Source organism: Chelonoidis abingdonii, chromosome 8, assembly GCF_003597395.2.
Source record: "Chelonoidis abingdonii isolate Lonesome George chromosome 8, CheloAbing_2.0, whole genome shotgun sequence".
Taxonomy (NCBI): Eukaryota; Metazoa; Chordata; order Testudines; family Testudinidae; genus Chelonoidis; species Chelonoidis abingdonii.
In genome coordinates, this window is record NC_133776.1 from 104,471,368 (window position 1) to 104,484,419 (window position 13,052).

The 13,052-nt window shown below is 43.7% G+C and overlaps 1 protein-coding gene across 6 annotated transcripts in view; it reads right to left on the minus strand.

Annotated features, from left to right (window-relative positions):
• Positions 1-13,052, minus strand: part of HTR2C (5-hydroxytryptamine receptor 2C) — a 431,888-nt gene that overhangs the window by 66,892 nt on the left and 351,944 nt on the right. For 2 of the 6 annotated variants that reach the window (XM_032776463.2, XM_032776462.2), the window contains exon 2: positions 6,773-7,413. The exons of 3 other annotated variants lie outside the window; for them this stretch is intronic. In XM_032776463.2, the coding sequence (XP_032632354.1) occupies positions 6,773-7,157 (385 nt within the window). In that variant the 5' untranslated portion in view covers positions 7,158-7,413. The remainder of the gene's footprint in view (positions 1-6,772; positions 7,414-13,052) is intronic. One more of the 6 variants, XM_075068916.1, reaches the window with a different exon arrangement.

The window sequence follows — 13,052 nt, forward strand, 5'->3', positions numbered from 1 at the left end:
ACAGGAAATACATTTTACTCAATGCATAATTAACCTGTAGCACTCGCCGCCACTAGATATTATTGAGGCCAAGAGTTCAGCAAGATTAAAAAAAATAGAGGATTAAGCATTTATAAAAGTCATCCAAAAGTCAGTTGTAGCCACACTAGCTGGGATGAAAATGGCATCAGCTAACCTCTGACTGCTGAGTTTAAGAAGAAACTCCCCCTACCTCCAGGTTACAGCATAACTGTTCATTATGGCAGCGTAATACCTTCTCCCAAAGGCGCTGGTGGTACCCACTGTGGGAGAGAGCACACTGGCCTGGACAGGCCATTGGCCAGATCCACTCTGACAATTCCAGTGCAGAGATACAGAATGTTTGGTAAGGGTAAGACGCAATCCATCAGTGCCAGGAAGTTGAAAGCAAAGGGTTCCAGGCCACTTTTAACTATCTAACCCCCTTTGTTGCTTACAGAAATGTATTTCAGGAGCTGAGCGCACTGTGAGATCTTACTAGATGAATGATACGTATTCCCATTTCAAAGCCCAACAGCATGAGCTGAGGTCAGAGTGATGAACATCCTGTCTTCAGTGGTTTCCAGAAAACCTTTTCATGTTATTTTAACACTGAACATTTATTTCAGATGCTTCAGACAGAATTGCCCAGATCTTTCCCCTTCCCTCCTCCTCCACAGCCTTTCCAAGTCTGCAAAGGTTTGCTATCCACCTTTTGTAATGACTCAGAAAAGAAAAGGAGAGGAAGAAGAGGGGTGCAGTGATAATAAAAAGGAACAGAAGGAAATGGAGCAGTACAAAGTGAGAGCCAATGTTGCAGAGCTGGAGTTTGCTGGCACGTTTTTCAGGAAGGAAATGCTCACCTCCTGTCCTTGACTTTAAAGGTTATATACCTGACTATAGTGTCCTCATGTCAAATAATAACAACTCAAATTAAGGAAGTTTGTTCCATTTCACTGCACCTCGAGATGCAATTTTCTAAATTAGTTAAGCTGCACTCGCAAGCAGCTGCATGTGCTAGATCTGCTCTAGGAATTAATTTGGGGAAGTTCTCCAGCCAATGCCATGCAGGAGGTCAGACTAGATGATCACAAGGCTTCCTTCTAGCCTTGGAATCGATGAATCTGATGCACAAGTGCTGCAAAGAAAATGGGTGTTATCTGGCTTGTTAATGCCAAGTAGATTTTTTCTGCCTCTCTGAATCATATGCCTTTACAATTAAAGGCTGTTATATAAATGGAATTTGGCTGATCACACATTGAGATAGCAACTTCTCAGTTACAGAAAACAGATTGAGGGCCAAATGCATTTCTAGTGCACTCCACAGAAATCACTGGAGAGACCCCAGGGACAAACTGATCCTGACTGAAGAGGAACATACTTGCCAAGACATACCCTGAGAAAAGATCACCAGTGGGTTTACTTAATCAGGCATCTTACTACCTTTTGATAGTTGCTGATGCTTTCTTTTTATAATGCCCTGTAGGGGAGCTGTGCTGATGTTCCCCCAGCTCACAGGGTGCAGAGGCCCCATTTGAACACAGCAAGAGGGGAGTTTTCTCCTGCAGTAAGGATACAGGTTGAGACAAAAGTCCTAACCAGGCATTCTGAGGAAAGCTGGGGTCTCCATGAAAGCAGCTTCCTGATGGCTGGAGGCAGAAGAACCTCTGTGGGAGCGCTGCTCTATTGCTGGCTTTTAGAGGGTGGGTTTAGTTTTTTCTGTTTGCTCTCACACTCTACACCATGCAGTATATGGTATCCTTGAGAATAAAGTCTCCAGGGGAAAATCTTGTTGTATAAAAAAAGAAAGAAAAAAAAGAAACCTTTTGTTGAGGTTGATCTTCCACCCAAACCTACCTAATCTCTGCCTCCAAGACCTCAGGAATAATAAAGTGAAAATTGTGAAACACGGAGCATGTGAGGCTGAGGTTTGTGCCAGGGGCTGGATGCGCTTGTGGGTGCAGTATGGCATACTGGGACTGAGATGGAGCAAATTGCTATCTTCTTCTCCAGAACAAGCTTTCATTTGATTACAAAGGGTAAGTCTCCAATTGTTATGGTTGCAAAGAAAACCTCAGAAATGTGAATCAAGCATACCCGAGGCAGAGACATCTAGCTGAGTCTGCAGAGAGCTTGGCACTGTTACTCTGAGACATGCAAACTGCCCTGTTCACCTCAGTGAGGGGTGAACTCAGATCCCCAGAGGCAATGATTTAAATGTTAACAATATTGTTAACTCTTTCATTCCTCGTGTGAGACAGGAGGGGGAGGGTCACCCTCAGCATGAGTGACTGTGAATAAAGGCTCGTTTCGGTACCACAAGTGGGTGGCATTTGGGAGATGGCAGCAGTTATGGTTTTTATCCTGGGCCAAGAAGGAGCTGAGCCGTAGGAGCCTGTCAGAGCCCATGGGATCATTCAAGTAACAAGGGCAGCCAAGCACAGGGAGCGTCACAAGCTCGCACAAGCATAGTTTGAACAACCTATCCTAAGCAGTGTCATGTTTTGGTGACGTGTGGGTGGGGCTTGTTTGGTGGGAAGATCATGGGTGAGCATCCCTTCTGTGCTGCCTCCCTGACCCCTACTTTGTGCACAAGACAAGCCAGATGCTTTCTATAGATTGAAGCCAGATTCTGAGCACTGGTGGCTGCATAATTGGAAACAGGTCATCTGAGGTAAGCCAAATTCTAAGTTGCAGTTACAATCTCATGCTCTTTCGTGGCTGTGTCAAGATCAGACTCTAAACTCCAGTGCACAGCTTTCCCCAGCACACACCACAGGCGTCCATCTCACCTGTCTTCTGCACCAAGCACCTGGTTTGCCTTCTGATTCACAGATTCCACATCTCTGTTTTTCACTGCTTTATTTCTATGGTCTTGGAGGATGAAATTAGGCAGGTTTGGTCCCGAGAGCTCCTTTTAGCTGTGGGAAATATCTGAGATACTAGGTAAACAAAGATGGGGACTGTGTCAAAGACCATGGCTCCAAAAATGCTACCAATGAGAGAAAAAAGTTGTCTCTTGTCTCTAGGCATCTCAGTCTAAATGCCAAAGCTACGGGCGAAAGAGGAAAATACTTTTAAAATTTTAAACCTGAATGAATCTGTGGTTCAATAAAAGCTTTAGTCAGTAGGGCCAGATGGTTGTGTAACGCTCAGACTGTTGCATTAAACAATCTTTTAAGGTCGCTTCCATCTCCTGTACCCTCGACAATGGATAGTTTATTATAAGCACTGTGGTAGTGCCCACCAGCCCCGGTCAGGATCAGGGTGTAATGCTCATGCTTCTGCACATACCATTTGACAGTACATGCAGGGGGTTGCTCGGTGCTGGCATCGTGCTTTTCTGCTCTCACAATGAGGGCTAAGATTCATTGCAGTCTCCCCCCAGCTTACACCAGCCTTCTGACACTTGGCCATGCCCATGAGCTGCACAGCATTGTGAGCAATCTCCTTCCTCCCTTCCTCCTCCCCGCGAGGGGACACAAGCAGAAGGGGACTCGTGTGTGTGTGTGAAGATCAACTCTTCCTTTGCTTTGCCCTGATCCCCTCCTACCCTACTGCTGCTAGCAGGGCTTTCCTTCAGGCCTTCCCTCCACCTCCACGGCTGCTGTCCCAGCCTGCCTGTTTGTGCAGATTGAATTACAAGTGGGATGGAGAGAGGAGGGGAAAATGATTTTGTCAGGACACCCTGATCAAGAAGATCTGCAGGTTCCTCCAATGTGCCTGAAGCACCCCTGTTACCTGAAGATGCTCACCCAGTGCACAGCTGCCCAGTCATTCCTGGGGAAAGCTTGGCTGGTGTGGCACAGGGCGCCTGCCAGGCAGATCCAGCACTAAATGAAAGGGAACGAGGTAAAATCCTCGAACATGCAGCATGCACAAACTAGGTGTTTTCTATTTAAGTGAATTCAAGTAATTGCTCTCTTGGCCTAACAGAAAAATCTATTTCCATGTGTTTTGAAAACTGCCGGAGATATTTCATTAGGAAGTTCACTTCCATGCATTTACCTTCTGTTAAACCATGGGGGTGGGCAACTCCGAATTATGCAAGCACAAGGTCAGTGCAATCATGCAGTGTTTAAGTGCTCCCATTTCAAGCTACAGGAAATATGGAACATCCCAGTACTATTTCTTACACCCTCAAGAGAAGTTTGCATGAAGTCAAAGTTGATATACTCTCCTTGTTGTAATTTCAGAGACAATTCCATTTTTCACGGAAGGAAAGTCCAGGCGATTTTGAGCATTACAGGAAGCGTAAATAGCAACTGAAATCTAAACTCAGGAATTACTGAAAATAAGATACAGGTGCTGTGCAACTATCACAAAGGTCCAATCTGAGGCTAGAAAGACAACTGCAAATAAAAGGCTTTATGCATAAGATTTCGAACAGCTAGAAAGTCAAGCCACAAAATCCATACACAAATGATACAATGATTTCATTCACTGCTGACATGACACATATACCTTAGAAACCTGTGCACTTGGTCACTGCATTTAGAAACTAAAACACTATCTCATGCAGTGGTTCAGTCAAATGAAGAAGTCACATAATATCTCTATTTTTAACTTTACAGGCCAGTAAACCAACCACTAATCAAACTCTTAGGTTAAGTAACCAGCAGGATTCGTAGCTGCATTGTTTGTTTCTGAGAGCTATTACTACTATGGCTTTTTAAAAGAATCAGAAAAAAGAGCCCTGAGAAATGACTGCACACGGCTTTCCTCGCTGCAAAGAGGTAAATGCGAACCCCTTGGAACACTCAAGGAATTCTGGGTCTCAATACCAGCCTCAGAACAACAGAGGCAAACTTCCAGTCACGCACAGAAAAGGACATAGCTGGATATTACCCCTATGGGATGCTAACAGTGGTTATGCTTAGGGCTAGTCTGCACTAGAAGCGTTACAGAGGCTAAAACCACCTCCACAAGAGGCACTAGCTATGTCGGCGAGAGAGCTGTCCACACCGGTGCTTAGGTCAGTGTAACATATGTGGTTTATTCACACCCCAGAGCAACGTAACTTTATACCAGCGTAAGTGACAGAGGGTACAAGCCCTCAGAAAGCCAATATTTTACCATAGTGCAGAATAATTTCCTCGCCCACCCCCCCCCACTACAGTAGTCACGTCAATAGTACAGCGATAATTCTTAGCGGTTACATAGCGCTGCTCACCTGTAGGTCTCAAAGCACTTGAAAATGGAGGGCATCATTCCCTTTGTTCTACCAATAGGAAACGGGGGCACAGAACAGTGGAACAACTTGCGCAAAGGCACATAGTGAGGCGGGGCACAGCTGGGAGTGGAAGCCGTGCATCAAAGCGCCTCGTCCAGTGCCTTATCCGACAGATCATCCTGCCTCCCGGGAACAGATCAGTTTGGGCGAGTGCTCCCACCTCAGGGAAGCAGATGCAGTGAGGTGAACGCGAGACTGTCTAGTGAAGGGAATGATGCGGCCAAGGCTATATAAAGAATAGCACCAAAAATGCACGAAGCAGCCCATTGGAGAGTTGATCTAAGCAAGTTCCTGGAAATCCTTCCTGGTGGGGTATATATTGAAATAACGCTGCACTCCACTACAGTCTGTTCTGCCTCTAGTATTCAAGGGTTTGTCTAGTGTTCACTGTGGGGATGGCACATTTTTATCCTACGTTTAAGGGTGTTTTTAGAGGAGTTACCAGTTCTGACTGCAGCTGTCAGGACACTCAGAAGAGAGGCAGATTGATAACAGGGATCCCAAAGGAGAACCATGGCTAGAGATGTTCACAGCCTGACTACAGACATGCACGGAGACATGCACCAATGCTGTACTCTGTCCGAAAAGGGCAGAGACTCCCACCTCGAAATGTTTTGGACAGTGTCGGTGCATGTTTTACAATCCTTGGGAGGGAGTTCAGTAGGTTAGGAGGAGCCTCCATTGGGGAGAAGTGCAATGGGGTATCAGATCCCGATTAGGATGAAATGCAATTGTCACACTGACCCTGTCACCCACTGGAGAAGGGATGGGAGACAGCTCAGCCATTATCGTGAGATGTCATTCCAGAACCCCATTGCTGCACCCGAGTACAGAACTATTATTTGGTGTATGTCAGCCAGAAATCATTTATCTAGTGTTTTTGTGGCATATAAAGCTGCAGATTTTTAACATCCAGTGGGCCATATCTATTGCCTTACTCACATGAGGATGTGGCCCAATGCGTGTTTTGTTAGTCAGTTCTTGGAAAGCAGCTACACTTCTTCCTGCACTGGGTCCCAATCCTGTGAGATGCAGAGTGCCTTCAAACCCTATTCAAATCAATGCACATTCATGGCACACAGCCCTTCTTAAGATCTGACTCTGATTAAAGCCTCTTTTGTCTTGCCATGAGACAAGTGAGCTGGAGCTGTTGGTGAGACACTGCTGTTATTTTCTAGCTACTTCTCTCTATTCTGGGTTTTACCAGAATGATTTACAGCATATCCTCTGGGAAGGAAAATATTCTCCATCCAAGCAGTTCCTTATAGCTGGCCTCGGTAAAAGAGATCATCACTTAAAGGTTTTTTGGAGATCGCTCCTATCCTGACAGCCTGGGGCCAAATACAGTTTCCAAAGGAGCACCCATTCCCCCAGTAAAACTAGAGAGAGAACTGTAAAGCCCATTATTTCCTCTACAGTTATACTCCTCTGGTTATTCATGCAATGGGTACAAACTGCGCGTAGCAATTCATTGTAGCCACCGATACCGATCTGCTGTCAACTACATTCAGTTGAACAGGGGAGAAAATGGAAGTCACTTACCGTATAGAATTGTAATGAGGGAAACGGGCATGACTAGGATCCCCACCAACATATCCGCCACCGCCAAGGACATTAGGAAGTAGTTTGTGGCATTCTGTAGCTTTTTCTCCAAGGAGACAGCCATAATTACAAGGATGTTCCCACCAATAGTCAGCAGAATGATAACCAAAATCAGGAGGGCTGGCCAGTTCTTCTCCCTCATGGACATACGAGAGACTTCTCCCCACTCAGAGGCATTGAAAGGGTCGGAGGTGGGCAAACTCTGATTCAGAGTCAAATTGTTGCTTAAGGACCAAGCCATCAGACCACCGTGCAAACTAAAATCTAGCGTGACAGACACCGTTGTTAAGCTGACTAATATCCCAGTACCACTTATAGTGCTCATTCTCTGGAGCTGATTTTCCTCTTTAATTGTTCCTCAACGTTAATTTCTTTTTCAAATGGAGGCTCCAAGGCAGCAGCCGAATTTCACAAAACCAGCGCCAGAAAATTGTTTGATGTTCCATAATGGACTAAACCTTACAGAAGTTAGAGTGGAGCTCTTCTGGTTTTCCTCTGAGATGATGTTAGATGACCACTGATTGGCAACCCAGAGGGACAGGAGATTTCATAATGTTCAACTCATTTTCATGTCCAGCACTCTGCAAAGAAAAGAAAAAGGCACCTTCTTTTTCACTGAAATCACAGTACATGCAAAATGCTCTACATCCCCATGCAAATAACATTCTCCTCCTCTCTCCTTCTGCTGGTTAGAATGTTGTCCAGACTGCAAGTAATTTATCTTATGGGGACAGACCATGCCTATAATTATGTAGGGGAAAAATCACATTAGTGTGTTCTGGCTGGTTAAAAGCTGATTATCGCTAATTAAATGTTTTGTGAAACCAGCAAAAGCAAGTTTGAAGAGCGAGACATGTTTCAGTTGATAGCCACTTCACAGATCTTCAATCTCATAGACAGTAGCAATTGTACGATGCTAGAAACTCCAACAAATGCTGATAGCATGGTGAAAGCACAATATAAACTATAATCTTCAATGGAAGTATTTGCACAGAGCTTGTATGCTCAGAGATGAAGCACAGGTGTCATTTAAAACACTAGGATCAAAACGATTAATCCAAAACGAGACTATACTTTCTGTTTAGTTTGACAAGTGCATGGTAAATCAAACCTGACATATATTCTTATCTGACACCATTGCTGCCAATCTTTCCAAATAAACAAACAATGAAAAAACAAAGGGGGAAAAAGACAAACCTCTGCTAAACTAGACCAGTATTTTTACACTTGTCTTCATCCTGCTGAGTGTCTTTGTGTGCAGGAGGCAAGCACACAATGAATTCAGTGGCCCAAATACTGTTCACCTTACAGATGCAAGCTGAGCCATAGCCCTGAGATGTCAGAGCTGCTCAGCTGCTTTGTCATGGATATTTGTTTTCAATTTAGAGTTTCTAAAAATCTGTTTTTTCAATTGACAGATTATTTTTTTATAAATCGTTTAAGGCCAGAAGGGGCCATTGGATCAGCTACTCTGATCTCCTGTATAACACAGGGCAGAGAAAAGAACAGGAGTACTTGTGGCACCTTAGAGACTAACAAATTTATTTGAGCATAAGCTTTCTTGGGCTAAAACCCACCTCATCGGATGCATGCAGTGGAAAATACAGTAGGAAGATATATACACAAAGAGAACATGAAAAATGGGAGTTGCCATACTGATTATCACTACAAAAGTTTTTTTTCTCCTGCTGATAATAGCCCACCTTAATTGATTACTCTTGTTATAGTTGTTATGGCAACACCCATGTTTTCATGTTCTCTGTGTATATATACCTTCCTACTGTATTTTCCACTGCATGCATCCGATGAAGTGGGTTGTAGCCCACGACAGCTTCTGCTCAAATAAATTTGCTAGTCTCTAAGGTGCCACAAGGACTCCTCGTTCTTTTTGCTGATACAAACTAACACGGCTGCTACTCTGAAACAGGACAGAGAGTTTCACCCAGGAATTCCTGCATTGATCCCAATAACTTTTTCTTAGGCCCCAGTTCAACAGGCACTTAAGCATGCTCCCTATGCTTAGCTGAATCGGGGCCTTAATGATTCAATTGTTTTGACCTCTGATCCTGCACCAGTGAAACCAATGGCAATTTTGCCACCCACTGTGTAGGAGCCAGGCCTCTAACGAAATGCAAAATTTCACAATCAGCAATGGGAAGAAACTATGAAAGAAGAGCACTAAGCAGCATCAAAAGGAAATATGCTGTTTTTAGCACATTTCTCAGCTTCTTGTCATAACCAACAACATGCAAGTGATATTACGTCATCATTTAAAAAATATGGACAGAAAAAAGACTCTCTACCATATTGTTTGTATGTGATCCATCACTTTACTATCCTAGGATCAAAAAGCTAAAGGTAATTTACAGGATTAAATTAAATGTAAAAAAGACATGCTCAGAGTCTTACAATAAAATGTTTAGCATTCACAATGGCTTGGGTTACTTACTAATGGGTTTCACATGGAAAAACATTTCTCAAATGAGCAGAGTGTATAACGAACCCAGGTTTGCTTCGGAACTAGAGCTAATTAATTCCAGAGATCTGCAGACCTCAGAGTTAGGGAGATGTCTGTGAAATTTGCACAGAAAATACTAGTGCATCTGCACATGCAACTAAAGTGATAAATCACCAGCAACCACTTATTTACTCAACTGTAATGCTCTTAAAAAAATCCCCAGTCACTTACCAGTAAATTGCAAAATAATTCCACAACATTCACATTAAAATGATAAATGAAAATAGAGCTGACTACAAACTGCTTTCCGTCTGCTGAGAGCACTAATGAATGACATGCCACTTGGACTGTCTTAAAGCAGGGCATGAAGTTTTGCTCCGTGACTCACCCCCATTAAAGTTAACAGGAATCTCCTGATCAGAAATTCAGGGTCCTTTCATCAGATACATATGCACAGCACTGAAACCAATGACAACTGTGCACATGGGACTGATGGCAAGACGGGACTCCTGAAGCAACAAGTGCTGATACATTATGTGCTACAAACTATTAACACGCCTAAATTAAACTTGCTCAACATGTTGAAAAAATAATTTTTTCCCCCAATTATTCTAGTAAATTAATAAAAAACAATAGCCACCCCACCCGCCCCGAAAGTAGCCTGGTGACTCCACCAAACTCTATGGGGTTCTTTGCAGTATTAATGAGATCTTCAGAATGTCACAGAAATCTACCAGCAGCACAAAACCCCAAGAACGTTGATAGGTCTCACTGAAACATTAGAACCCAGATGTCCAGAACAACAACAAGGTCAAAGAGCCTGGGCTTCACAGGAGGGAAACATTTTTTGTACTAGGAATTGTACCAGTCCCACTGATGATTTGGGGCTCGATCCTGCAAGGTACTGAGCACTCTGATCCCAGTCCTGGAAGTGCTAATGTAGGTACCTCATTTTAATCACTTCGGACCCAATCCAACTCCTAATGAAATAAATGTGTCTCTTTCCACTGACTTTAATGGGAACTGGATTGGCTGTGTAAGGATTTAGGACTAGTGTCTTACAGAACTAAGCCCTCTATACTGTCGCATGAATTTGATCAGAGGCCATGTAATACACAGCAGGATTATTCACTGTCGTGCCCTCAGTAACAACTCGACTTTCAAACAAGCACCTCCACAGTTTCCCCAATATCACCTCTGTTTGTTCTTTGAGCATTGTCTAGAACAGCGATACTCAGACCTCAGTGCTTGAGGAGCCAAATCAGCGATCAACAGCGCCCACAGGAGCCACGGGGGTGTGACTCATTCTTTCATTTACTCTCTCTCTCTATTATTCTCACAGCAAAATGACAGACCACGTGTTCCACAATCGGTTAATACCATAGTAAAAGCATCCTGACTGGTTAATAACTTAGATGGGTTAAGAATGAAGTCACACAGTGTTTTAATAGCAAGTGCTGCAAAGAGCCGCAGCCACTTGCAGCTCCCAAGCCTCAGTTTGACTGGTCTAAAAGAATGGGGCCCTAATCCCTGCCTGTGCTCCCTGAGGCTGCTGCAAGAGAAAGGAGGACACCTGTCAGTTCTAAACACGTAATTCTCATGCCTTCAATAACACACTCACGCTAGGAAAGGAAGCCGGAAATGCCCATAATTTCACTCTGATAATAAATGGGCCATGTTTATTGCTGCTACAGTGTGTCACATGATCCGATTAAAGTTCAATCAATCACTCCACTGAGAGAGCAAAGAAACACCCCTGAAAATGATTAGAAAGCAAAAACTGCAGCAGGTTAAACAGAGCCGTACAACCAACGTGAGATTATGAAGACATATGCAGATGTTCTCATGACATCCAGGGTACATGATATCAAGAAGGCTGTTACAAAATGAGGTTTCACTCTGGAAGGTATCCGAATAATATGCAAAAGGCAACATTTTAGAATGGAAGAAGCCAAACAACGTCATGCTGGAAATGAATAACGGGCGGAAATGATGTCAGAGGCTGAATTAAAATTTCCCAGGGAGGAAACATCTTAAAGAGAAGTTAAAAATGAGAAGCAAAGTACCAGAAACTCAGTATTATTTTTCCCAATTTCCAATCTTATAAAAGCTCCCATCACATTAACTATCTTGGTCCCTAACATTATCCCAGCCCAACGGCACAGGGATACCAGCTGTTCTTACATGCTACAACAGGAGTTATAAACTGAAGAAGATTTCATGAAAAGACGAAGATAAATCAATTTTTACAGACTGAATGACAAAATCTTCCAACAGGCCTTGAATACAAAGGAACTCAGGCAGACATCCTCCAGCAGGCAGCTCTACCATGGGTTTCCTGAAGCAAAAGGTCTCATCAGGGCAGCAGGCTGGGATGGCCACAAAGGGCAACTTGCTAGGTGGTATGTCCAAGCACACATCCAGAAGACAATTCTTCCATGACTAACATTACTGCACAGCAGGGAGGCTCTGTGGGCACACTCTGAGGCTACACTGGAGTAGACAACAAGAAAAAAAATCACTCACTCATTCTTCACTTTCAGTTTTCAAAATGAAGTCTCCGTTCTTCAGACGCTAATGTGCTGTGAAACCTTGAGCACACAGAGCCATGTTTGATTCCCCACCAAATACAATTTGCATTAAATAAAATGATTACAAACAAGAGAAAACCATTTATCAGAAAGACCCGAGGAAAGTAGACTTCCCTACTCGCCTTCTTGCTGCAAATGAGCTGATTGCACACACAAAGATAGAGCCTTAGTGAGCCACTTTGTATGCAAAGTGTGTTTTCCAAATCTGGTGGAAATATATTCTAATTTCCTATAAAGAAAAATAATTGAACACGCTTAAATCCAGCTCGTCTTCTCAGCTTTCTGCTTCTCTGTATGTGTCAGCAGTTAGAACTGTACACATAATTATAGCAATAAAACAATTTGGCTATGAAATTCAGGAACTGAATTAAGGTTGGATTTAGGACTGGAAGGGTAAACAATTAACCCCACTCCCCAGCTTCCAGTTTTGCTGAGAAATATGGAATTGTTTCTTTTAAACTTGGCCCATTAGCCTGGCTATTATTAACAGGGACAAGGGAGAAGAAGTCATTAGTACTGTAGCATAGAGGTTCTAACAAAACAGAAGGAAATGCACCGAACTATTATAACACCGAGGGACCTAAAATATGCTCCGTGTTTTTGGGGCGCAATTACAAAACCAGCATTAAAACCTGTGGGACATATTTGTGCAGACTCCAGAATAGCTGAGTGCACAGAACGGGGTGCAGAGGGCTTCTGAAAGTGCTCCTGAATGACAAGAGTGGGAGCCCACAAGTTTCCCTTTCAAACCAACAACGTTCTGCTCAGCAGGCCAAGCCACAAAAAATCTCCAGCACTTTCCCTTGGTCTCTTTACGCCGGAGCTGTCAGCTGGTGAGAAGATAGTAGCCTATCGGTACAAAGAACCAGGTGTTCTCTGGTTCTCAAGGGAGACAACCCTTAAGTTGTTGAGAGTCCCAGTCTCCACTGACAGCTGTTGCCTGTTGGCTATTGTCTCTCATGGTCCCCATAAATGAAGTGAAGAGGCACCAGGTTCTATAGAATTCCAAACACATAGGTCTCCTCAGCCCCAGAGTGCCCCACGTCTCAATATCCTTTCCCCCAAGCTCAAAAATCCTTAGCATCAGCTGGGTAAGCTGGGCAGAGCTAGCACACATGGGAACAAGAGGTTAATAGTTGCCTGTGACTCCTGCACAGCTGGGCACAAGGAT